We start from the raw sequence: 26,374 nt of genomic DNA on the forward strand, positions 1-26,374 counted from the left end.
CTTCACAAAGTTGATACAGCGATCTAAACAGCGTATGCAACAGCAGAACTTTACTCGCTATTTTATTCCGATTGTCTATATTTAAGTCTAACCCTAAAAGACTATTACAAATTGAAATAATACCAGCGTGAATTTATTAAACGCTTGGTTTATGTAGGGTTATGCGTTCATAGAATTATAAAGCCCTTAGTAAGTTTGGAGAGCACTAAGATAAAGATAGATAAAGTCGTTCTTGACTGTGCCTCAAGCAAACGTTACTCATTTTTTGCACTCTCCAAACTACCTACTCGCTTCATAACTCGATGAATACACGCTGACTAAAAGAACCAGTCAAACGATATGTACATACATTCGTAAACTTTAGCTAAACACGCATTACAACTTCACGTCGATTTAAGTGTGTACCCACGCTTCGTAGTTCGTTAAGTATTCATATTCATGTTTAGGTTCTGTGGCAATTTCTTGTGTTTATCGTCCAAAAACAAAAAATAACTTCAATTCCGCAAAAATTTGCTTTTAATTTCTTAACCAAACAGCAACGAACGCCGAATTTGACAGACACCATGCTTCTATAATTTAACACAAGTTAGGTAAACCGCCTCGCGTATGCGAACGGCAATGGCAAGAATTGAATTTTGTCGTCTACCTTTCAGCCTTTGGAGCAGTTCGTTAGCGTTTACAGCAATGAAATACATCAGACAAAAACAATAGCTTAAATGTAAACAACAGAAGTTTGGAGTTAATTGACAAAAACGGCTGTGACTAAAAGTAGAACGGGAAAGTAGGACTGGGACTCGGGGACGTGGGACGCGGGACTCGGGACTCGGGGACTCGGAGACGTGGGACGTGGGACGTAGGACGCGGGAACTCAGGGAAGCGCGGGGACTCGGGGACGTGATAAACAAACAACACCTGAATTTGTAAAGTATAATTTCGGTGGTCTCGAGGAAGGTGTAATATGCTGGAGAGCTTTTCGGGTGACTCTACATCGAAGGCGTTCGTCGAAGGTAAGAGTACACGGTAATTTTGGTCGTTGGGGAAATAATGAAACCTGCGAATATTGCGAAAGCCCGTGAAAGGATGACATCTAAAAACTGATGGCAATTTTTGAATAAGACACTAGAATGCGTAATGATGGCGGCGACCAATCAATCCTCTTTAAACAAATCGGAGATTGACTTCCTTGAGGAAAACCTTGAAAATTGTTCTGTTGAAAACCAGTACTTCGTGGGTTATTTCGATGGAAAGAGATAAGTTCGAGGATATGCTCGAGAGTTTTCTTCTTAGTAGTTCCACATGCTTTGTAAAGAAGGCCTTGCACTCAAAGGACTTAAATCACAAGAGGTTTTCGAAAAATGGTGGGCAGTTTCTTTTATTTTTAACTGAATTTTTGCTTTTATCAATTCAGTGTGGGCCCTGTAGAGACTCGATCTTTTGAAGGCAATTTTGTAAAAACTTACGCAATGCACCGGGCGGAAAAGTGTTGAAATATTTAAAGGTATTTCATATAAAGGAAAGCACTTGGAAAACACTCTAAGTGCGTAATCTAGTATACCGAAATACTTTTTCAAATTATGCATTTGCAGCGTCTCCCGTCTTTGAACACAATGGTGGTAATGTACCGATCCAATTTTTCGGCAAACCGTTTACCGTTTACCATCTAAGCGATGAAACTCGGCATTGCCTCCACACATCAACAAAAATGAGAATTCCTTTTGAAAACAGAGTTTGAAATATAATAAAACGTACCAGTAGCATTCGATTTTTGCATAACCCGCGAAACTGTTTTAATTTTTTTAGGTATTTTAGTGGAGGAATCCATCGAACTTTTCGCATATTGAGGAAACAAAATCGGGTAGGTCATTTACATCCATTCACTTCAGAATTCCCCATAAACGTAGGGTGTATACAATTCCTGAAATTCCCCTTCGTTATTTCACGAATCATTTGACGTTTCAGTGTTGACAAATTTTTCGTATTACGTAAGTAAAAAAAACATTGAACTTCTCTCAACGAACTCAACGCTGCAAGGAGAATCTTTCTCATAATTTACTTTTTAAGAGACGAAGTTACCGTCTAAAATTCAAACGTTACTATTGGGCTTATTGGCGCATTGATAACCTAGTAAATAGCTCAAACATACTGAAAATTTTTTTATCTGTTTTGGTATATCTTTATCTGTGAGCCACGTGTGACTAAACAAAAACAGAGCAGTGTGGTTTGATGGCTTGTTTTCATGAATCTAGGATTTCGGGAATCGGTATAAACTACACGATCACGCATTAAGTGATATTTCTTCTTTTAATGATTGATACTGGAAGAAAATAGTAACGGTGTCATGCTATTTTATGTGTCCGCTCACGGGTAAAAATCCCGTGAAAATTGTTCAATAGAAATATATCACAGTAGTTATTTTATGACAACCACAAAATACTCAAAACAAAATCAAGAAACTACTGCAGGACCACAAGGCTCCTTTGTTCAGGACGATCTTGTACATCTCAGGTTTGAACTTTTCGTGGGAACAAGTGCTGAAGCTTACATAACCTATTTTGAATTTAATCGCTGTACTATAAACTTGTGTGTTCGACCCTCGACGAACGCCTCCGATACAGCGTCACCCGAGCTTGTCAGTAGTAGCCGATGATTTCCAGCGTCCATGGTTCGGCTGGATATGTTTTCTTGCCTGTTTGACCGTGAGAACTCTGAGTACAGAATAGTTTCAACGCAGGGGGTTTTAAACATCGTAAGCAGCCATGGAAGACTTTCCTGGTAAGTAACTGTGTTTTCTTCCTTATTCTTTTTTAGCAAGGATAAGGCACGGATGTTTCAAGACCCCCTGCGTTGAAACTATTCTGTACCCAGAGTTCTCACGGTCAAATAAGCAAGCAAAAATGTCCGGCCGAACCATGGACGCTGAAAACCATCGGCTACTACTAACAAGCTCTTCAGCATAAAGCAGCTTTTACGAGACCACCGATAATTATACTCTACAAATTCAGCGCAAATGTTAGGCGTTGTTTGTTTATCACGTCCCCGAGTCCCCGCGTGTCCCCGAGTCCCACGTCCCCGTCCCACTTTTAGTCACAGCCGACAAAAACGGCGCGCGAGCGCACCCGTCCCACGAACACTTCCTTCAGCAATTGCTTTCAAGGGGATCTGATGAATTTCAGATTCGCTAAAATGTATTAAGAGCTGTCAGACTCGAAGCTATATATTTGCTTAGATAAGACTTTTGTAAATTTCGACTGTGATCTAGCACGCGATTATCGGAATGTTCGAGAATGCACGACTTGCAAACACGTTTCACACACATCTCGTTCAAAGGTCTCTTTGTAGAGCTCGCAAAATTCCCTTTTTTATTTTTCGCAAATCAAAATTGAAAACATTTGGCGAAAAAAACTTGAATGCATAAAATGTCTGCAGTCATTCTTCAGAATTCATGCTTCTCACGCGCCGGTGTCCCAGCGGATTTGGACCCCCCTCCGCGGATTTGGACCCCCCAACAAAACTGAGTGAAAACATCATCCTTAACGTTTTAGTAAAAATGGATGATATTTTACCTTCCAGTGCGTAATTAAGTATGTTTTTAACTCAAAACATGCGTATCGTTAATGTATACGAACTGGCATCCCGTCGGATGTTTCTTTTGACCAAGGGAAAATGGGCAAGAATTTAGTTTAATGTCTGGAGTGAGGTCGTTTTTGAACCTTTTCCGCGATAGTCGAACACCGCTAGATTCAATAAGAGACAAACTTGTGACACTTATTTATTTTGTCATTGTTCAATGCCAGAGTGTTGGGACGACATGGTACAGTGCGAGTTGTGCGAAGAAAGGTTACACATGAGCTGCGAGGGATTTAAGACTGCCCCGGAGGGCGAGTGGCTCTGCATTGTCTGCAGATTGCCAGACTCTAGACGTCGTCGTAATTGTTAAGGTGTTATTTCGCATCCCTCAACAGTTAATGATCGTTAAAATTAGAAAATAAGATTGAGTTCGATGTAATAGTCTCCACATTTGTTAGGACGTTGACATTAATGTTGATTTGCATCTAAAAATAAGCTTAGAGTTCCAATAGTTCAGAATAGAAACATTTTTACTTATCACAGGCTTTACGAACGACTTGTAATATGAGTAGTTTCTTCGTTCTTCTTCACAAACTGTTTGTTATTATTTTAGAAAATCAGACTGAGTTATTTTTGTGACTGGACGCAATAGTCTCCACTATTGTTATGACGTTTCGTACCAATGTTGATTCGCATCAGAAGAAGCAAAGATTTATTTTAACAATTTCAATAGTTCGAATGGAGTAGTTTGTTCACATCTAATTCTTGCGTTTACTGTATGACTCGCTATAACGAATGCGGTAGAATTGGAACGAAATCGCTAGGTTTTTTTTGTTTACTTTTATTGAGGAAATGTTGTGTTGTGATTGAAAAGAACATCGACAAAAAAGCTTGCAAATAGAATTAGTTACCAAATATGATACAAAGGATGCTTAAAAGGAAAGTTTGGTAGGGTGGTCCAAATCTACGAAAGGGGGGTCCATATCCGCTAGTGGATTTGGACCGGGGGGGTCCAAATCCGCTGTGACACCGGTAAAAGACGGCTGTGCACAAATTAAAACGCCAATAACAAGAAGTAAAATACCAACTTCGGCCTACAATGATCAACTATGCTCGTTCAAGATCTCCTTTTAAAGCTCTTAAAATGCTCTGTTTTAATAAATAAAAGTCAAACTTGAAAAACATTGAGCGAAAAAACCTGAAGGCATAAAATGTTTTCAACGATTATTTGGAGTTCATTGACACGTGAAAACAAAAAGGATACACTTGTAGACGCTGCCGCTCGAGGTCGCTTTATTGCGCTATTATTTCATTCCTTTGAGTCTTCCTCCAAAAGATCTCACTTTTCCCAGAACGACTAACTCCACCGCTTTCGGTGGTTCTACGTGACCCTCGAAGTGAATACCCAAAGGAATAAATCGAGCCTTCTATGCACAGAATCCAGCGGTAACACCCATTTCTGAATGAAACACTTCAATCGACCTGAAATTGTTACGCGAATTTGAGTGTAGCTACCAAGCTTATGTCTTCCTGTTTAATATAGCAAAATACAATGAGAATACAAATTCTAATAACATTATAAAATTTACATGCCTTCCAAATAATACATTAGTAAAATGTAAAATACTATAAAATACGATGCAATTTACAACAGATATAAAAATACATGCTTGTGATTTTAAATGTTAAAATTGACAAAACTAAGAATTTTCCTCTCAAATTCATAAAAATCCTCGCAAGCTCTCAGGCCATCAAATAGGGAATTTCATAGTTTAACAGCTAGGTAATTAAATTAATGTAGACCATACACTTTTTTTCCCGGCTGAGAAAGTGACAGGATGTGGTGATCACGTAGGTTGTAATTTTAGAACGAGGAGTAAACATGGTTCTCACAGGAGAAATTTATCGATACTTTGCACGGTTTTCTACACAATAAAGAGAACATTACCATAAATTCCCTCGTTAACATTTCTATTTATTTATTTCTGTGGACTTCTGAAAAGCAGTTTTGCTAAAAAAAGTACCATGTGACCAATATGTTATCGGAATGAAACGCATTAAAGCTTATTTCTATGTGAATTTTCTATTTTCGAAGCACCTGGAGTGTGATCCTAAGATCAGACCTCTGAAAAAGAACCTGCACTGAGATTTTTGTCAAACTTTAACCATTGGTTGTTTACCTTGAAGGAATGTAAATTTTGAAATAAAAAAATACAGGTCCTATATGATTGCCAAAATACATAGAAAATTATAATTACCGGATCCTACTACGTTCGCGTTTCCAAAATTGAATTCCTTTTCCTTTGAAGAGAATTCGTTTATATTTATTTTACGGAAAGATAATACGTGCCCAACACCAAAGTAGAGAAAAAATGATAGATCAACCTCCTCGTTTGGAGAAAGTGACAATTTACCTCTCTGGTGAGTACCGAGCACAAAGAAAAGAGCCACCATTTGTTAATCTGCGCGCAGCGGTCGGGTGTAAAATCATGCTCAGTAAGGACGTCCAATGCAATATTACGAATGCCCTTAAAAGTGCATGATAGGAATCAAACTGATCGCACGCCATTCAGATTCAAGCACGTGCCAAAAATGGTTCAGCTAGTACTTGGGAAAATAACATAACATCCCCTAATTTCAAACCTTGCCAAACATACGAGGGTCTTCGCTTAAGATTTAAATCAAGGTGGGAGGGCATTTTGCAGAACTAAGCTAAAAAAGAAATCATAAAACTTATTTGTTCATAAACTCTTTATGCAAAACACTTACAGGACAACCTCCCACGTAGTAAATGCTTTTAGTTGACGATACTCCGACCATTTTCCATTCCTTTAAAATTTCATGACTTTCTCCAATTCTGAATAATGAAATTGATTTTTGAAATTAATCAATCTAATCATGTCTTGTGATTTCCGGGTTGGGGAAGGGGGGGGATACACCAGAGATGTCCTTCAGTAGCATACGCACCATTACAATTACATTGGTAATTGCAGAATTACGTTAATTCTGTTAAAAGCAAAACCGACTAAACCTGTTTTAAACAGGTTCCTCAAGTTCATCAATGATCTCCTGTATGCTTGGTCTCGCCTCGGGCTCCGATTGCAAACATCCCCGGATAAGGGCTCGATTCAATTTGTTTTTAACCATGACGACTTGCCGATCACGCCTCATTGGATCTGGCAATTCCCGGATGCACATCTCACAGAGGAGGACACCAAAACTGTACACATCAACCTGAACAAGATAAGGGACGAAAATGAGAGGAAATACAGCACTGCACTAGTTTCTTACGTCGAATGAGTGAAAATGTCTCGATCCATTTCTATCTCGAGATAAGCGATAACACTTGACTATATAGACCCCATGGCAGACTCGATTAGTATTCCTTTGTATTCAAGTAGATTAGCCCAACTAGCATTGTCAGTATGTCCTAGGAACAATAAAAACCTTACCTCAAAGATCAGACTAGTTAGGCTAATATACATGAGTACAATAGAATGCCAATTCGGCCTGCCAATTACGCATACTGTCTATTTTATGTCAACAAATAAAAAATCCTGACCTACTAGTAATATTTACAAGATAAATATTAATGTCCGTTACCTTAAGTTTAAGTCAATTCATAAACTTACGTGCACGTGAAATGCACGCATAAATACAATAAACAAATTACAGCTAACCTTGACAGTTTGATTTTTAGTAAGTGCTTCAGGAGCACTGTATATCATGGCACCAGGAGCAACTGTCATGGTTTGCTGCATAAAGTTGGCAGTTCCATAATCTGACACTTTGCCTCGCCAATGTTCACCCTGTCGCCAAAGTAGCACATTTGCACTGCTGATGTCGCGGTGAATAATGGGAGATGGTTGCTTTTGGTGAAGGTAGTTTAGCGCCCGAGCTACATCCAGGGAAATAAAAGACATTTCAGCCTCAGAAAGAGCTCTCTGTTCCAACAGAGCGCGTAAACTTGTTTCCATCAGCTCTGTTACAAACAATGGATTCCCTTCGTCATTTGTAGCTCCGATGAACTGCAGCAAGCAAGGGTGGCGGCATCTTGATGCAATATCCATTTCTCGCTCAAATAATTTGAGGTTGTGAGGAGAGAGAATCAACTCATGGATCTGTTTCACTGCAACAGAACAACCACAATATTTGCCTTCGATAACACTTCCCCAGCCTCCTCTGCCAAGAAATCTACCTATTAGCTGAATGTGATCCCGTGAAATAACCCAATCAGGAGACTGTTGTCGTTGATATTCACCTAACTCATCCTGAGCTGTAGACAGAGTTGTTTCCAATTCATTCATTTGCTGGTCTTTTTCCTCCAGTTGTTGCCTTAGGTCAGTAGTTTGATTCTGTAAATTAGCAGTTTCTTCATTTTTTTCTTGTAGCTGCCCTCGGACAATCGTCATTTGCTGCGTTACATCTCTCAGTTGTCGTTGATGTTCACGTAACTCATCCTGAGCTGTAGACAAAGTTGTTTCCAATTCATTCATTTCCTGGTCTTTTTCCTCCAGTTGTTGCCTTAGGGCAGTAGCTTGATTTTGTAAATTAGCAGTTTCTTCATTTTTTTCTTGTAGCTGCCCTCGGACAATCGTCATTTGCTGAGTTACATCTCTCAGTTGTCGTTGATGTTCACGTAACTCATCCTGAGCTGTGGACAGAGTTGTTTCCAATTCATTCATTTCCTGGTCTTTTTCCTCCAGTTGTTGCCTTAGGGCAGTAGCTTGATTCTGTAAATTAGCAGTTTCTTCATTTTTTTCTTGTAGCTGCCCTTGGACAATCGTCATTTGCTGGGTTACATCTCGCATTTGTTCCTTACTCTCCTGTGCTTGTCCACGCAGGTTTGTCAGCTGCTGCTCTATCTCAGCCGATTGTTTCCTTGAAGTTTCTTCAAGTTGTTCTTTTTTCTTCAGCTGTTCATGTAAGCTGGTCTCTCTCAACTCTTTCTCTCGTAGTTCTGCTTGCAAATGCGTCACCTGTTCCTCCAGTTCTCTCACCAGCCTGTGAACGTTTCCTCCTCGTTCATTTTCCTCCTTAAGTCGCCTGTCTGTTTACAAGAGGAGAAATCCGTCTTCAATTTTTTGTCAGTTTAAGAGCAAAATGAGGAACCTGTGCCAAGCCGGAAGTGGAAAATATATACTTTTATTCACTAGTTGAATTCTTTTCCATTTCTACTCCGCAATTTCACTTGACTTTCTATCTGAGACAAATTTGGCTGTTACCACAGATCCATTATTTCTATGTGCTCCTTGCTCTAACTGCTTCACTTCATCTTTAGATTTTGGTGATCTTGTGCTACGACATACCCGTAACTTAACGAGGAATAACACTTAAGGTGATTTCTCAGAAGTGTACTGCACATCCTGGGTGGGCCACTTGGCTTGCGTACAGACTTCACCTTGAACCTTACAGTTGTGATACAATTTCAATGAAAAAAAGGCTCTCCTGCATCTTACTACAACTTCTCCCGCTTTACAAGCTTTAGAAAATTTTCACTTAAAATAACTTGGAAAAATGTATAGGTCTAGTCAAGCCTAAAAGCAAAGGCCCGGATTTTTTTTTTTTTGGCTGTGCACATCTCATTTGTGTTGTTCAGCCTGGCTTGCTTACCTTTTTCAGCATTTAAACAGACATCAGTGGTTGGTGAGTTAGGAAAGCGGGAATCTGGTCGGCAATTCTCCAGTAAAACAAAGAAACCTCTTCCTTTTGGGCAGGTGAAATATCTTTCTTTATTAAAAGTCCCATCTGAACAGCTAGACTTCTCCTCTTCCTTCAAGGAAAGAAAGTACAGAATAAATGTTGGTGATATAATAATAAATAAAGTGCTACAAAATAAAATCTATGGTTTACCACAATGTTTTTACTCTGGCTGAGCCTGATAAATCTTACTCACCAATTCTAGACCTGCTACCAGCTTTTCCTTCACTTGTGGAAAATTTCCCATCCAGCGAATGACACCATATATTAGAACACCATCCGCCATTGGAACCTCTATCATAGATCCAACCTCCATTCCATACTGGTTTTCAACTGACACAATGCCACTGTCACCTGCAGCAAAAATTTAACTATTACAAGAATTACTGGTCGCTAGCAAAATAATGCTTAACCAGTTGCAAACTGTCTACAACACTGTCTTTATTGAAGTTGTGATAGTGGAAGACATGGCAGTCTAGTGGTAAGTGTGCTAGACTCTGGTGTGTACAGGTCTGGGTTGGAGATCTAGAGCCTATTTCTCGAGGGTCTCAGTAACTACATGTAAACAGGCCCATCAAGCTCTTCTGTTTTCATTAAAGATGGGAGTTTCACATGTTTTGAGAATTATATAAAAAAAACAATTCTCAATTCTCCAGTAAAACAAAGAAACCTCTTCCTTTTGGGCAGGTGAAATATCTTTCTTTATTAAAAGTCCCATCTGAACATCCAGACTTCTCCTCTTCCTTCAAGGAAAGAAAGTACAGAATAAATGTTGGTGATATAATAATAAATAAAGTGCTACAAAATAAAATCTATGGTTTACCACAATGTTTTTACTCTGGCTGAGCCTGATAAATCTTACTCACCAATTCTAGACCTGCTACCAGCTTTTCCTTCACTTGTGGCATATTTCCCATCCTGCGAAAGACACCATATCTTGGAACACCATCTGCCATAGGAACCTCTACCATAGATCCAACCTCCATTCCATAATGGTTTTCAACTGACACAATGCCACTGTCACCTGCAGCAAAAATTTAACTATTACAAGAATTACTGGTCGCTAGCAAAATAATGCTTAACCAGTTGCAAACTGTCTACAACACTGTCTTTATTGAAGTTGTGATAGTGGAAGACATGGCAGTCTAGTGGTAAGTGTGCTAGACTCTGGTGTGTACAGGTCTGGGTTGGAGATCTAGAGCCTATTTCTCGAGGGTCTCAGTAACTACATGTAAACAGGCCCATCAAGCTCTTCTGTTTTCATTAAAGATGGGAGTTTCATATGTTTTGAGAATTATATAAAAAAAAAACTATCAGCTAAAGAAACCAAGTGGACTGGTTAGGGTGTCAAAACCTGGTTCCCCATTTTTGAACTTTTGATTTTAAGATATGGCATAAGGCATGTTGTAAATGGGTACCAGTATATTATCAGGGAAGCCTGATAATGTTCTGGGGGGGGGGGGGTGAGGGGTAACCTTGCCTTGGGCTAGCATCCCATCCCAGGGGGAGGGGAGAAGTGATGCCGCTAGTCACTTCACGCTAAGGAAACTGGAATAAGCTCCTGCTAAGTGGGCTACTTGGCTTGAGCACAGTATTTACCTTTAATCTTACAGTTGTAATAAACTTTCACATAAAAAAGGCACTCCTACTTTCTCCCACACCCTCTCTCCCTTCATAAGCTTTCAAAAAATTTTCACTTATAATAACGTGGAAAAAAGTACAGGTTTGGTCAAGCCTTAAGGCAGAGCCCCAGATGTGTTTATGTACATCTCATTTTTGTTGTTCAGCCCTGTGAGAGAAGGTCCCCATTTGGATTAGTTCCTAAAAAACTCTCCGTGTTGTGCATTTTTTCTACTCTTCAAATCTATTTCAGAAGCAGCTAACATACATACCAATACCTAATAAAAATAAACAGTATTGTGCCAGGTCCCCCCTATATCCTTTGACTTAAGAGTATCAAAGGGAAATTAAATTAAGCTGAGTAGGGGAGAAACATATAAGCCCAAATGCACTGAAAACTAAATCACCTTCTGTGTCTTTGCATCTTGCAATAAATAAGCAGCCTGATGGCTGCAATTCACAATTTAAAACTGCTTAACTAAATGAAGTCTGTGGTAAGTAGATTAATTCTGAAGATGACTTCAAGACATCTCTTGATGCTTCCTTACATGGGGGATCAATCACCAGCATTACTACAGTACATGCACTCCCATTAAATATTCTAGAGCAGAAGTGCATAATACAGTGGAACCTGTATTAAACAGTCACCCACAGGGAATAGCAGGGTGACCACTTAATACAGGTTGACCACTTGATACAGGTTCCACAGAAAAAGGGTATTGTATAAAACTCCATTTCATTCTACAACTGACCACTAATTCTACAAAAACTTGCTCAAAATACTACTAATTGTTTCAGCAGAGATAAACATGGGTTAAATTTTTCCTGAAAAATTATTCTTGGTTTTATTCAAGTGGTCCCATTTTGAGCAACCATTCAATACAGGTAGGAAGCGATACAAACAGGCCATTGGGACTCAAGTAAAGGGTGCATGACCATAATTGCTTAAAAAAGATGAAAATTACAATGTTCAAGAATTTTGAGACTTTGAAAACCAGCCCTTAATACAGGTTTGACTATGGTAACAAATCAGCATTGAATATACATTTAATTAATTCCAAAAATTAACAAAAATATATTGAGTACCAACCAGTTCCATTGTTAACTGCCAAATCATTTCTGGGCAATGCAGATGCATGTGAGTGTGAATACGGCTTTTCTGAAGGGTCTTTGGAAGACATTTCCTTTTCCATTTCCACTTCCATAGCTTCTTCAATTTCACTTGACTTTCTATCCAAGACATATTTGGCTGTTACCACAGATCCATTATTTCTATGTGCTCCTTGCTGTAACTGCTTCACTTCATCTTTAGAGGTTGGTGATCTGTGAGAAGTTAAATGTGTGGCAGGTTGTACATGTTCCTTAGATTCTTCTGTCCAAAGAAATCATTAAAAGAAATTATGATCATCTGAAATGGATACTTCTTTTTCAACAGAAAAGTTTCTTCTTCCCAAAGGACATTATTTATCCCTTATTTTCACACTAAGAGGATAAAACATTAATCTTAAACTATGATATACCCATAATTTACTGAGGAATAACACTTATAAGGTTAGTGTGCTGGACTCTGGGAGAAGAGGTCTGGGTTCGAGACCTGTGGCCCGTTTCTCGGTAACCACATGTCAACAGGCCCATACCGCTGTTCTGTTTTCATTCACGATGGAAGTTTCAAAAGTTTTCAGAATCATACAATAAAACTATCAGCTACAAAAACAAAGTGGACTGGTTTGGGCGTCACAGCTTGCTTCTCTATTCTCTTACTTTTGATTTTGAAATATGGCTTCAGGCCCGTTTAATTGGCTGAAATTTCAAGAAACGGGCCCCTAGCCCAATGCGTTGTAATCTTGGGCAAGACACTTTATTCTTATAGAGCCTCTCTTCACCCAGGAGTAGTATACATGTTGTAAATAGGTGCCAGCATATTGTCAGGGAAGCTTGATAAAATTCTGGGGGGTAACCTTGCCTTGAGCTAGCATCCCATCACGGGGGTGAAGTGATGCTGCTAGTCACTTCACGTTAAGGAAACTGGAATAAGCTCCCGCTAAGTGGGCTACTTCCCTTGAGTACAGACTTTACCTTCACCATTTCATTTGTGATAAACTTTCACCTAAAAAAGCCACTCCTACATCCTTCTACACCCTCTATTGCTTTACAACCTTAAGTAAAATTTTCACTTTGAGTAAAAATGTATAGTTCTAGTCAAGCCTATAGGCAGAGTCCCAATTGTGTGCTTTTTTTTTTAAGCACATCTCATTTGTGTTGTTCAGCCTTGTAAGAGTGGGTCTCCACTTGGATTAGTTCCTTACAGCTCTTTGTTGTACATTTTCTCTATTCTTCAAATTTATTTTAGCAGTAGTTAAGAAACATATCAATACTTAACAAAAATAAAAAGTATTTTGCCAGTAGCTGTATTTTGCTCGTTACAAACTGGATGTTTATCTGCGTGTACTCAGACCGTTCTTAAACAGAGCACCTTCATGTAAGTGTTTAGATGCCTCCGTTATGCACCTGCCCTTAAGTCACGTAAAGGATTGTGTCTGATTAGATTGACAAGATGGATAAAAAATAACAATGATGAAGGTTATGATGGAGATGATAAGCACTTTGTAACTAATGACAATCCTGCACAAGAGTGAGCTGATATCGAAGAGGTGCGCGCCTGAAAAAAGACACCGGCGACAAGGAAATCAATAGGTCATTTATGTAGAACAAAACTAATCTGGCTAGCTATTAAATAACGTACATGGGGCACTTTGGCTCAGTAGTACATACCATCTAATGATCCGGCCACCTGTGTCATGATATTAGTCGTAGGTCTTATATATTTCCTCAAGGTTTTAATGATAACCTCGGCCTGAAGAGTAAAAACGTTATGCAATATATTAAAAGCTCGCAACTCATCGAGACTTGCACTTGAGAGTCTTAAAGTTGTAATCTGTATAATAAATGAAGGGTTTTTGTCTGAAGAAAAAAATTTCACCTCCAAGACAAGGGGTAAAACTGCACCAAACAACATTTGTAATATTTTACCTTTGTAATCATCCTAAATCATCAAAGAGAAATGTGTAACTAAGAACGTATGAGCCCTTCATTCTCAAATGTTTATGCGTTTGCTGAAATATGTCTGTCTGATCTGGGTGTTACGTGGAATACCTTTCCTTCCGTAGAACTTTGGCAAAGGAAGATAACTTTTTGGGGTTCAAATGTAATGATGTCATAAAAAATTTCTTTATACTTCTGAAATTACAGTGTCTGTAGGTATTCTGGTCGATTCACAGCCTTTTTTTCTTAAAGTTTAAAACCTTCACCGCTACGGTGAAAAGGAGTTATTTTTCGATTTTAACGCAGCCTGAGTACCAAACAGATTGATACTAATTCCTGTAGAGACAGAACCGCGCCAAGGACGTCCCAGGGATCAAATCAAACTTATTTCCAAGGGGTTGTCTGTCAAACATGACTCCATTCTAGGATCATATATGCTACCACTCTGCAATCCTTGAAACAAATCCATTTGCTTTCACAACTTGAGATCTCTCTATCTGACATCTTAATCACCGGGCAACCTTAATTGGTTCTGATGAAAGAACCCCTACAAAGTTCAAAGCCTGGTCTTGCATATTGTTTTTCTTTAAAGAAGACAAGATTCCTAGTCTAAACTCATCCATAAATAAAAAGGCTATATGAATTCCTAATAATTCAGCTAAGTTATCACAAGGCCCTTTTTGGTTTTACTTACTTCTTCGGACTTAAAAGCATAAAGCTCAGTATTGTTTTCAAGGGGGTTAACTGGTCTGCACACATAGCCAAATACTGTTTTGTCATCTGGATCTTGAGTAGTGAATGATATTCTACTGATTTGACGGGAATGCTCTCTAACCTACAAAAATATAGCCAAAGAAAAAGTTGAAGTACATCTAGAAAATGATTTCTAAGATATCCAAGAGGACACCTGTATAGAGAACCTAACTATGATCTTCTGAGCATTGTGTGATATAATTCAAATAAGCAAGTTTGCAGCACAAATTCTGACAAAGTAGATAGACTTTAAAAAATTGAGATTGGATTTGAGGACTGGTTTAAATTCTCTAGATAAAATTTATACAATATTATGATAAATAAATTCTAAACTCTGTTCTCTTACTCTGGATATCTTTTGCTTTGTCCAGACACGAGTCCTGGAAATACATAGTTCACAATATGGCATCTGCCCTCCTGCCTTAAGACCTGCTGTCCTTGCCTACAAAGATGAATTTCAATAACAGCAACATTTAGCAATCACAGATTAATTTATGCATGAAAAGTTTGCAGCCCTTGCCAAATTTATATTCATGCATGTGATAAATAAACCACATGTTCTGCTCCCAAACATAAATGTTACAGGTACATAAACCCAGGTATGTGTGAGCCCCTAATGTTTACATTAACATATTGAATTTGATTGTTTTTGCAAAGTTCAAAATATAGGTGTGTTGTGGTCTTAGTGCCACCTTAATTCTGCAACAATGTAATGTATTTATGATGGTTCTGAACATACTTCACTGATTGTTTTAAAACTTCAGTTACAATGCAGTTTTGAGTTTAGCAATTTAGCCTCAACCACTTAACATAATTAATATTACTATAATCGCTCCAGTGATTATAGAGATGTACACCCTCTGATTGGTAGAGGATTGCATCATATCTTCTTTTAGGTGATTATAGCAGGAGCACTAAATTTCAAAATGGCTACCTCAGGTTTTGTCAGTGTTACAGAGGAAGTGCACAAACGATGCTAGTAATTAAGTTTGGAGTAACACTTTTTAAAATAAAGACATGAAGTTTTTGCCAAGTGAATTTAATGAACCTATCAAATCCTAGTGGGAACTGACTCTATTTCAATATGAGTAATCAAAACAATAGAAACAGAATGGGTTCAACATCAAAACAAACATTTACCAGAGATTTCAAATGCATTTACAGGCAATTGTACTAAAACAATTATTCACCTTACACTCAGTGAATATTGTACAATGATACTCTCCTAACCTTCTGCAAATACTTGTTGAATATAAACAAAACAGCAACATGTGAAGGGAGTTTAAAGGTAACTTTGAACAAGGTGAACCTTGATATGCTGATTGCAATTAAATATTAAAAAATTGGCATTACCATTCTTTTCTTAAAAGTTGCAGGTGCATAAATGTAAAATTAGACATGTGTCTTGCTAGCTGTAGTCTTCCCATCACATCATCATTAATTATCATGAGAAAATCGATGGGCATGTGTGTGATATAATTCTTTAAAGAGATTAGGAGTGAAAAAGTATTGAAAGACCGACCCATAAAAGAATCAATTATGAAACCATTTTTAACAATTTAGCTTGTATAACAATATATTGACATGTTGAACATTACAGTTTTGGGATCCAACATGTGATCATCAGCTGTCTGTAAATAATAAGGTCTTAAGTTTGATCCAAGTACTAAATTTAACACAATTCATGTTACAGTCTAGCCCAGTAATTTGATTAGCTTGTAAAATGTGAGTGAAATTAACAGTCAAATCACCCATGAACTAACTTGCCCACACCAACCCACCCACATGTAAAATTACTTTTCTATTTCCCTTGAAATAGTGTTTATTCTGGCAAAGATCCTTCTCATATCCATTTAATAAATAATATTCACAGATATTACCAAACCAAAGTGTTCAGCAACTGGCATACCATTACATATGAACACTTAGATGCTGAGATCTAAATCCCCAAACAATTGCTTTGATTCTTTGGCCAAATTATGTAACACAACAAACAAAACAACACAAAAGTGTAACATGTAAATAAAATAAAAGCTTTCCTACTGAAGAAATATAGAATTCTGCAGTGTAATAAGTGTCCCAAAGGTGTTGGAAAGCATCCATAGCATCTAAATGTTTGAATGTGATGGTAATTACCAGCTGCCAAAAACATCAAAACTAAACTGAAACAAGTCTAAATCTGTAATGAGCTTATTGAAGTGATTTTATGCATGAGCAAGTTGGTCCCTGGGGGTGAGTTGATTGAATACTAATCAAAGAGCTAATCAGTTTAACATGTCAGGGGTGTATTACCAGATGTTTCAGGAAAGCCTCCACTTGCCACGGTGAATTTGTGATCTCTGCAGTTCCTAGAAACTTTGAGATGAATATATCTAATTTACTCCAAAATTGCATAACTCTTTTTTGAGGAATCTTGATCAGATTATAATTATACTAGATCCATGATTACCATCACAAATATGAAACAAGGTTTTACACTATCTAAGGAAAAACTATAACATTTATCATAAAATCAAATAGTTTGGGAAGTAAGGGTAGTTTGGTGCAGTATGTGTAGTCTAGTGTAGTTTGGTGCAGTAAGTGTAGTTCGGTGTAGTTTGGTGTAGTAGGTTTAGAGGGTAAGTTTCTGAAGACTGTGGTGCTGTGTCAGTGGGAGAGTATAGCAAGGTAATTTGTTATTATCAACTGACTTGATAAAATAAATTGGCCACTGTTAAGTGTTTCAAAGCTGACATTTGGAGTGGTAGCCCTTCATAAGAGTTAGTAGAGGAATTGTGGGTTGTGTGTGTTTTTATATGCAGAAAATGGAGCTATGCCATTGTTGGGAACATGGTAATGAGAAAAACAAGAATAAATTGGCTGGATGAAAAGCATTTGTTGATGAACTTTTATTCTAAAGTTTTGCAGCTTTCCAAACTGCCTAGATGTAGGAAAAGGCAGATATTACCAAACCAGAACATTAGTAAAGTGGAGCAAATGGTCAACAGTACAATATTAGCAGAGGAGAGAAAATGCCAGAAAAATATACTAGAGGGGGAGGAACAAGAATTTATCTGGCCAAACATTGGTGTCCCAGCAAACAATTGGTTTGACTGAACAACTTGACCAGCACCAGCTGGAAATTATTTTGAGCTTTACATATGATTTGAGAGCTTTGCCTCTGTGCTACTTTTATGGGGTAACTCAGCAATTTTTAATTTACATTATTGGTAAGTAATCACATGATTTTTTCCTGTGCTATTTGGAATAAATTTTTGAGAACTGGTAAATTTTAGAAAATTCAATGTTCAATGTGTATATTTATACTACACTCCAATTCGAATCATGTGATTATACCTGCACAAAGTACTTTACTTTATTGGAAGTCATCCACAGTTTACTCACCATAGACTTATATAGCAGATAATAAACCAAATGCTTTCAATCCATGTTATAGAGCAGTTATTTAATTCATGAGGAGATATATAATGATATCAAGAAAATAACAATAATAATGATAATAATAGGTTTAATGGTGATAATAAAAAGGATAATTAAAATTATACAGATCAAACCTGGCATCTGAAAGTGTGGTCTGGTTTACTGAATAGCTCGTTAAACCTAAGCATGGCCACTTCCTTAATCTTAGTAATGGCTGAAAAAAGAGGAAATCCAGGTTTTTAAAAGTAACATAAATGAACAACACAAAGGAGGAACATTTAAACTTTGTGCTGGCAACAAAGCATACCTAGTAATTTTACAATTTTATCTTGGAATCAATCAGCAAAAAGGTGACAAAAGAATAGGGCTGCAGTCCTATTATCAGAGTTGCTAGGTCATATCACCCTAAGAAGGTGCTTATGACTCTGTTGGAGAACTGTCTTTCAAATCCAATGGATGGCAATGATTATTGGGTTTCTTATTTAAATTTTTCACAGTATAAAACTTTTTTTTTCTTTAAGCTAACACAAAGAATTAAGCTGAATAACAAAGCGTAAATTGTGTTGTAATTTACTCTTATCATAGACAGACTATTAATGAAAGTACTTCCAGGTTTTTGGCTCCGATGGCCATAAATAAAAGAAATTGTCGTTATAGAATGTCGAGTTACAACTGAATCAGATAAACCATTGATGCTCTTCAAACAATGAAAAATATCATGATCAGTCCTCAGTTCTAATAGTACCAACTAGGAGTGGTGACTTACAGATTCCTTTGCTTTATAAAGGTCTTCCAAAGCAAATAGATTGAATTGCTACCCTCTGTGAGCTCTTGGATAAGTTTCTAAGTTGCGTAGAAAAAAAAAAACAGTATTTTATACTTCAGCCGATCAAGTTCAAAAATTTAAATATTTAAGCAACAAAACACATTTTTCCGGGCTCTGTAACCTGACAACACCTTCACTTGGAAACTGAATTAATAAATTAGTCGATGCGCAGTGTGTTCACGTATGTTATACTACGATAAGAACAGGGCAGATCAAGTTCTTCAGTGCGCATGACGTTTAACAGACACCACTGCACTGTGGGCTCGTTTACGAGTAGTGCTAACCAAGTAGGCGGATAAGAGGTTGGGAAAATTTGAAAAATGAAAGGTCCCGAAGTATTTCTGTCGGTAATCTAACAAGAGTTATTCTAGTTCAAAATTGTCATGCCGCGGTTCCCTTTAGGGTTTTTTTTTTGTCATCACATCGAGTAAAACGCGGCTTGGAGGTAGACATGTCATTCTGGTGAGTACCCTTTGTTTCAGACAGCGTGACCCCCCCCCCCCCCTTTAAAAAATCTAGGAGACGCCCCAGGCGTAGACCGCGATCCTTTACGACATAACCTTTCTCAGTAAAGTTCCAGCTGTTCGGACTAAATCTGCCAGCGCTGTAACGAATTGAATTTTTCACTTGACACTCACCAGTGTTAGTAGTTGTGTAAATTAGAGATGCCTGTTTGCTTTAACGTGTGTGGAAATCCATTCACAGTCATAGACTTAAGGGCTGGAGGGAGAGCAGGTGGGTGCCTGCCTTCTTGCAAAGCGCTCATAGTTTGAAAATTATGAACGCTCGGAGAAAAACCCGAATTCAAATTTGTTAGCTCTTGTTAAACGTGTGTATTGAAAATCCAGGATATGATTTACAATTTTATATCAACAAAAAACGACTATAGTACCTACGAAGGCCAAATCTTCCCTCTTTTCTGGTGTCTCGGTAAAGGGCCCTTGTCAATCACTGTCGAAGCGTTAACCTCGTCAACCATTAACTTCACCATGAGTTGACCTTTGGACAATCATATTGGAACAACTTGACTTTTTTCAGGATTCATTACGTTTTCATATCAAAAAGAGATGTTCTACAATCCTCTAAAAACAATTATTACTATGAAAACTGTCTCACGGTAAAAGTATTCTGGAAAGTAAGTGATTCGAAGGAGATGAATGAAATCTTCTCTCTCAATATTTTAACAACTCGGAAGTGGTTTAGTATGGTCTGTTCTCTTGTTGACAACGGTAATCGTCATCACAGTAGCACAATAGCGACGTCAAATAAAACGATTCTTTCAGTGCGTGACCATTGCGTGACAAGTTAACGCGAGCAACGTTGTCTTTACTTTCATCCACAACGGCAAATTGGCCAATCAGTTCGCGTAATTTTTGATAGTGGTGAAATAAGTCTACAGTTATCGATATTCCCAAAACGGCCGCCCCTACTACCGAGCAAAATCATACTTACGAGCACTACTAGCACTGGAAAAAGCGCAAAATTTGTTGGTGGCTTCGCGATATGAAGGACGCGAAACTCAGAGGAAGGAAGCATTAACCTCTATGTTTGGACACTTACTTAACACGCGCAGTAATTTAAATTTTAAGTTTAAGTTTCGAAAACGAACTGATTCTGTTTGATACTTAAACTTAATTGCGAAAAACATGTTTTAGATCAGTAGTACATAATATATGTCGTGCCAGGCTTATCATTACAAACTAAAATTTCTTCGCCTCTTAGTGGGTGGTTATCATGTTAGATCACTTTGGTACAAGCCTAATAGCTTTTGTTGAGGTCTTTAGTTTTACGTCTGATTTGATCTCAAGGTTAACTTGCAGAGCTGATATCTTATTAAGTTTTGCTTCCTCACAAGAACCTCAACTACTCTTGGGTACACAGTTAGCCCCGGGGACTGTGACGTCTCGTGCGTTAAGGAAACATAGCAACAGTTGCCGAGCTAGAGCGCTGCTGGACTTTTCAAGGCACTAACTAAAAGTTCCTGTGCGTCACCCATTGCATATAACGTTCTTTGACGGAAGGAAAGTGCCAATGATAAATTAATAAGTCTGAAAGGAAGCTGAAAATTAATTTCTTTGTTGTGATCGCAGAGAATCTAGAATATTTTACAAGGATCTAAAGGCAAACAACTAAACATATTGCTGAACGATCTTTCACAGAGGAGGATCAAAATAAACATCAAAAGTGTTCATAGAACTGAATGAAAGAAGATAAGGCCAAGTTTAGAGTTGTGAGCAGATAAGAAAGCTCTGAAAAGCTAAGTTCTGCAGATTTTTAGGGGAAGAGCTCAGAAGTTTTGTAGATAGGACGAGGGGAAGAGCTTCTATTTTGCAATTTATTTAGCTGCAGGTCACCTGCAAAGATCCTTTCTTTACTTTGTATTTCTTCCTGGGATCAAAATATTACTTATTTCATTTACTCATAATTCTCTACGGGAACAACAATCCTATCAGAATTTGAAACAATTCTAACCTGAGGTTCCGCAGCTCAATTGGTTATAGCGTCCGGAAAGGTACGGGTTAGAATCCTGTCGAAGCCCGAATTTTGCACATTTCTTTTCTGTAATTTCGTTACTGATGCTCACCTGCAAGGATCATGTCTTCACTGATTTGTTACTTTGAAAGTCGAGATCAGGGTCTTACTTATTGAGGATTCTGATGAATAACTCCAGCTCGGTATTGGAACAAATTTTTCTTCTGGGAATTTGGTCAGTCACAAGGTATAAGGAAAAAAAATTTTGTTGAGAAGTATCATGACAGTCATTTTTTAGGAGAACAGTAAGTCGCATAACATCCTCGAGTATTTTTACAGTAAATTATCTGAACCAGAAGGAACATTCAACAGGCTAATTTGATCGTTTAGGTAACAGAAGTCCTAAATAGGATCGTTTTCAGGGGAAGTTACTGTCATTTCGACACCCTGAGTAGAAGTCATCACCGGAGTCTGCTGCTCAGGTTGTTACGGGTCCTTCCTTGTCACCAAGAGCAATCCTTTCAGTACCGCTCTCACCCAAACGACCGGACTTCACGAAAAACAAAAACAAAAAAATCAAAATGATAGCTGTATCTAGTTCAACTAAACAAGCAAACAAACTAAAAATATAATAAAATATATGCCAATTGTTCATCGTGGTGTAGGATAGTAGATGAACTTTGTTCGTTGTCTCACGATAGAGTCACTTATGATGTAGATCGCGACGGTTCGACTGCAATACTGCTAGTCTTCATCAGGCGATGAGGTCGATTGTCTACTCGTCGCTATTTGTAGCACTTTGGTACGCTGCTATTGGTGCATTTCGATCCTCATTATTATTCCGGTCGTTAGATGGTGTTCCCTCATAGGTCCTCATAAATCGGCTGTTGTGTTGTTTGATCGTGAGTATCCAAGCTTCGGGAATGTCGATTCCGCTATCCCTATTGATGTTGTTGGGATGAAGTCTTATATGGATAGCCTCTTTGACCCTTCGTGTGTACCAGTGGGGGTCACGATCAATAAACTTAACTTTGCTCCAAATAGGAATATGCCCCGTTTTGTTAGCATGCTCCGAAACCGCAGAGGTCTGAGTACGATCAAACCTTATGTCTCTGTCATGTTCTTTTATCCTTCCTCGCATTGATCTCCCAGTTTCACCAATGTACACTTTGCCGTATTCGCATGGGATCTTGTAAACGACACCGCCTTGTTTTGATGGTTCCAGGGCGTCTTCAGGTCCTTCTAAGTAAGACCTAAGTGTTGTGTTCGACTTGAAAACGGTTGACCGTTTGATTTGTAGCGTGTGCTTCAGGTGCTCTGTAGATTAGAGCCCCAGGTACAACTGTCATGATCTGTTTCTTGAAATTGGCAGTGCCGTAATCTGACAGTTTAGCTCGCCATTGAGTACCATGTCTCCACAGCAACACATTTGCAGTGCTGATATCACAGTGAGAATAGGAATGGGGTGTTTTTGGTGGAGGTAGTTTAGTCCTCGAGCCACATCCAGAGAAATAACGGGGATTTCTGTCTGAGAAACAGATCGTTCCTCTAACAGTGCTCGCAAGCTTCTATCCATGAGCTCTATGAGGAACAAAGGTGTGTGGTCGTCGTTTGTTGCTCCAACGAATTTGCAATAAATAAGGGTGTCGACATCTCGAGGCAATGTCCATTTCTCGTTCAAACAACCTGCGGTTGTGAGGAGAAAGAATCACATCAGATATCGTTTTTACAGCAACGAGACAACCACAAGACCTTGCTTGGGCAACCTCTCCCCAAGCATCTCCTCCGAGGGATTTGGTCGTCAGCTGAATTTGATTACGAGGAATAACCCAGTCTGGTGATCTTTGAGCCTGATTGTCACGTAATATGTGCTGAGCTGTTGAAAGGCTTCTTTCTAGGTCATTCATTTCCCGGTCTTTTACTGTCAGCTGTTCTTCTAGCTCGCCAACTTGTTGTACCGTAATTCCTAATCGTTCTCGCAAAGCAGCAGTTGCTCTGTCTTTCTCTTTGATCTGAAGATCTCTTATTTGTTGATTCATTTCCCTTAATCTCAATTCCGATTCAACTAATTGTTGCTCTTTTCTCTCCGGTTGCTCCAGCATGTTGGTCTTCAGTAACTCTTCCTCTTGTAATTGATCTCGCGCGTTTGTCACCTGCTGACGATCGCACGCAGGTTTCCGTTTTGGCGATCTCTTTTCTTTAACAAGTTAGCCTTTTCCAACTCTTTCTCCCTTAGTTGTGCTTGAGATTGTGAAATCTGCTCTTCTACTACTCGCAGTTTTTGGTATAAATTCTCTTCTTGTCTAATTTTCTCTTCCAGTTGTTGATTTTTTGTATTCAAGAGAGTTTGCAGGTGTAGATTTATCCCCTCCTTCTCTTGCAACTGGTCATCTTATTCCCTGAACTGTTCCTGTAAGTTTGATAAACGACGAATTGCGTATTTACATAGGCGGAGAAGATCCTCGGTTGCTTGCAAATGACCGCCATCTTTGTTAAAGAATTTTGAGAATTATGTTTGAAAGAAAGTTTGAGAATCATACAATAAAACTATCAGCTAAAGAAACAAAGTGGACTGGTTCTGGTGTCAGAGCCTGCTTCTCAATTCTCTTACTTTTAATTTTGAAATATAGCGTTAGGCCTGTTAAGTTAGCAAGAATTTCAAGAACAGGCCCCTGGCCCAGTGTGATGCGAAAAACATACGCCCAATGTGATGGCCAAAACACTTAATTCTCTTAATTCACTTAATTCTCGTAGTGTCTCTCTCCACCTAGGAGTATACATGTTGTAAATGGGTACTAGCATATTGTCAGGGAAGCCTGATAAAATACTGGGGCTAGCATCCCATCCTGAGGCAGAAGTGATGCTGCTAGTCCCTTCACACTAAGGAAACCAGAATAAGCTCTGGCTGAATGGGCCACTTAGCTTGAATACAGACTTTACCTTTACCTTTACCCTTACAGTGATAAACTAAAATTATTTTAGGAAACTTGTTCAAATCTAAAGAAGGATGTTCATCACATGACGCTGTTTTGGAAGGTATATATCTCGTTTACTATTGTATCACACAACTGTTTTAGACAAGGTATTTATACCACTTAAACATAAACCGTGTTTTCTATAAAGTACACGAGCCATCCTAACCTAATTTGCCAACTGCTTTCCAGGCATCATCTGTATAAAAACCTCTTCAAGTCTGCTAAGTTAGCTTCTATTGCCTCTCCGGTTATCAAAGATGCCCTGTCTATATCCAATACGTCAGAAACAGACAGTTTAATGGCAGATTTGACCAGATCTTTAATGGACTGATGTTTTTCCACAGTTAACCAGTGAAGCATTTCTCGCAATCCTACAAGAGAAATTATCGGGTGGTGAGGTGAGACAGGTGTTATATGCAAGTAGAAAATTTTCAAACAATGAAGACTAACATATTTTGTGCGCTATCGTTTTGCAATGTGAAGTCTACAGGTACTTTGATGTTGTTCTGCTCTGATTGCTCATTATTCTTCCAATTCTCAATCATCTCCATCTTCTCTCCCTTAGTTGGTTTTGCCAATGTGATATTTCTCCTCTGTGTCTTTCGTTCGGTGGGAAAAAAACGTTTCTGGACCTCAATCTTTTTGTTGGCAGGTGCATTCCTTTCAGGTATAGCAGCTGAAAATGTACTAGTCATATGCTTGTGCTGCTTGATCTAAGTGAGCAAACTATAAGAGGACGATCATGTATCATATTTACTCGATCTGTAGATTTCCCCTTGGCTTCTTTGATTAGTCGATCGAAGGCCTTGTCGCGAACATATTTTAATAAATTAAATATGCAGTTATCTAAGCGTTTGTTGACATTCCCTTTTAGGATATCTGTATTTAAAAACTCTGTGTAAGCCTTCCACAAACATGTTCGTGTTGATTCCGAGACCAGTTCTGAAACAATATGCCCACTGATGCTTCCGATGGACCCAATCACGCGCAAATTACTTATGGAACGCGACAGTGTTAGAGGAGAGACCCAACCGGTGGAGAAGAGCTCGCAGACACTCATCGAAAAATGATTGGTTCGTCTGCTCTAAGACTGTACGGAACATTTTTTAGATCTCTGCTTCGGTAGATAAGTCGCCAATTTTCTTTCTGAGCTCCAAGTTAATGGCCTTATCCACGTGCCACGTGCATAACAGCTTCTGGGGCCGTGGGACATCATTCATAAAACCCACCCACGCGTTGTAGTATTGTGGGGCGATGTCACTCATAAACCATGTGCTCGAGATGGAACCAGCGCAGTTCTTTTCACCTCACGAAAGAACGTACACATAGTAATGAAATGTTTATGATTAGAAAGGTACCGTGCAGCAGGAAATCCTTCGCCATACTCATCTACTACGAAGCATGTAGTAAGAAGGAAGTCGTAAGCGTTGGTACCATGAGTACTGTCACAAAAAGTACCTTTGGTTCCAAATTTCTGAAGCATGTGCCTTTGAAAAGGACTCTGTATTATCAAGACAAAGTCCTCCTTGGATAAATCATACTTTCTACCACTTCATCCTGAAACTTGTAGAAGAGTGTGAGATTAGTATCTGCTGATTGTTCCCATTCCGTAATCCACGCTAACGCACTATCTTGATCACTGATGTGACGCTGAAAGTCTTTCAGCCCGAAGGCTCTTTCAATATTCAACAGATCCTTTTTTCCCAACAAGTGATGCCGTGGGAAGTTATTCTCCGTTACACTATCTCTAACGTCGTCAAGAAATATCTCCCTAGGAACCCCCTGTTGGATTTTTGCCGCAAGCTCTTTTTTCTTTTGGTAGCCACGTATGCTGGATTTCTCTTGAGTGGCCATTGTGGGTGTAGCAGATCTCCACTTTTACTTCGCCATTCGTTAGATTAGATACATTAAGTGTGGAAGTACAGTTCCTGTTTATCTTGCAAAGAAAATTGCAGAGTATTTCATTATTAAAACTAAAGGAATTAACATCGTTTCTAAC

The 26,374-nt window shown here is 38.6% G+C and overlaps 1 protein-coding gene and 1 pseudogene across 3 annotated transcripts in view; both read right to left on the reverse strand.

Annotated features, from left to right (window-relative positions):
- Positions 1–5,087: 5,087 nt before the first annotated feature.
- Positions 5,088–26,374, reverse strand: part of LOC113678951 (uncharacterized) — a 56,098-nt gene continuing 34,811 nt past the window's right edge. For 2 of the 3 annotated variants that reach the window (XM_089201676.1, XM_089201675.1), the window contains 2 exons: positions 7,248–8,617; positions 5,088–6,801 (listed from right to left, as the gene is read on the reverse strand). In XM_089201676.1, the coding sequence (XP_089057802.1) occupies positions 6,604–6,801; positions 7,248–8,617 (1,568 nt within the window). In that variant the 3' untranslated portion in view covers positions 5,088–6,603. Of the gene's footprint in view, positions 6,802–7,247; positions 8,618–9,180; positions 9,341–9,463; positions 9,622–9,937; positions 10,011–10,133; positions 10,292–11,977; positions 12,260–13,659; positions 13,742–14,623; positions 14,765–15,028; positions 15,125–16,974; positions 17,038–18,236; positions 18,317–18,868; positions 19,139–26,374 lie in introns of those variants that run through there. The other variant, XM_089201679.1, reaches the window with a different exon arrangement.
- LOC149048174 (uncharacterized) lies at positions 22,654–26,229 on the reverse strand (annotated as a pseudogene).

This window comes from Pocillopora damicornis, chromosome 3 (assembly GCF_964200805.1).
Source record: "Pocillopora damicornis chromosome 3, jaPocDami1.2, whole genome shotgun sequence".
Taxonomy (NCBI): domain Eukaryota; kingdom Metazoa; phylum Cnidaria; class Anthozoa; order Scleractinia; family Pocilloporidae; genus Pocillopora; species Pocillopora damicornis.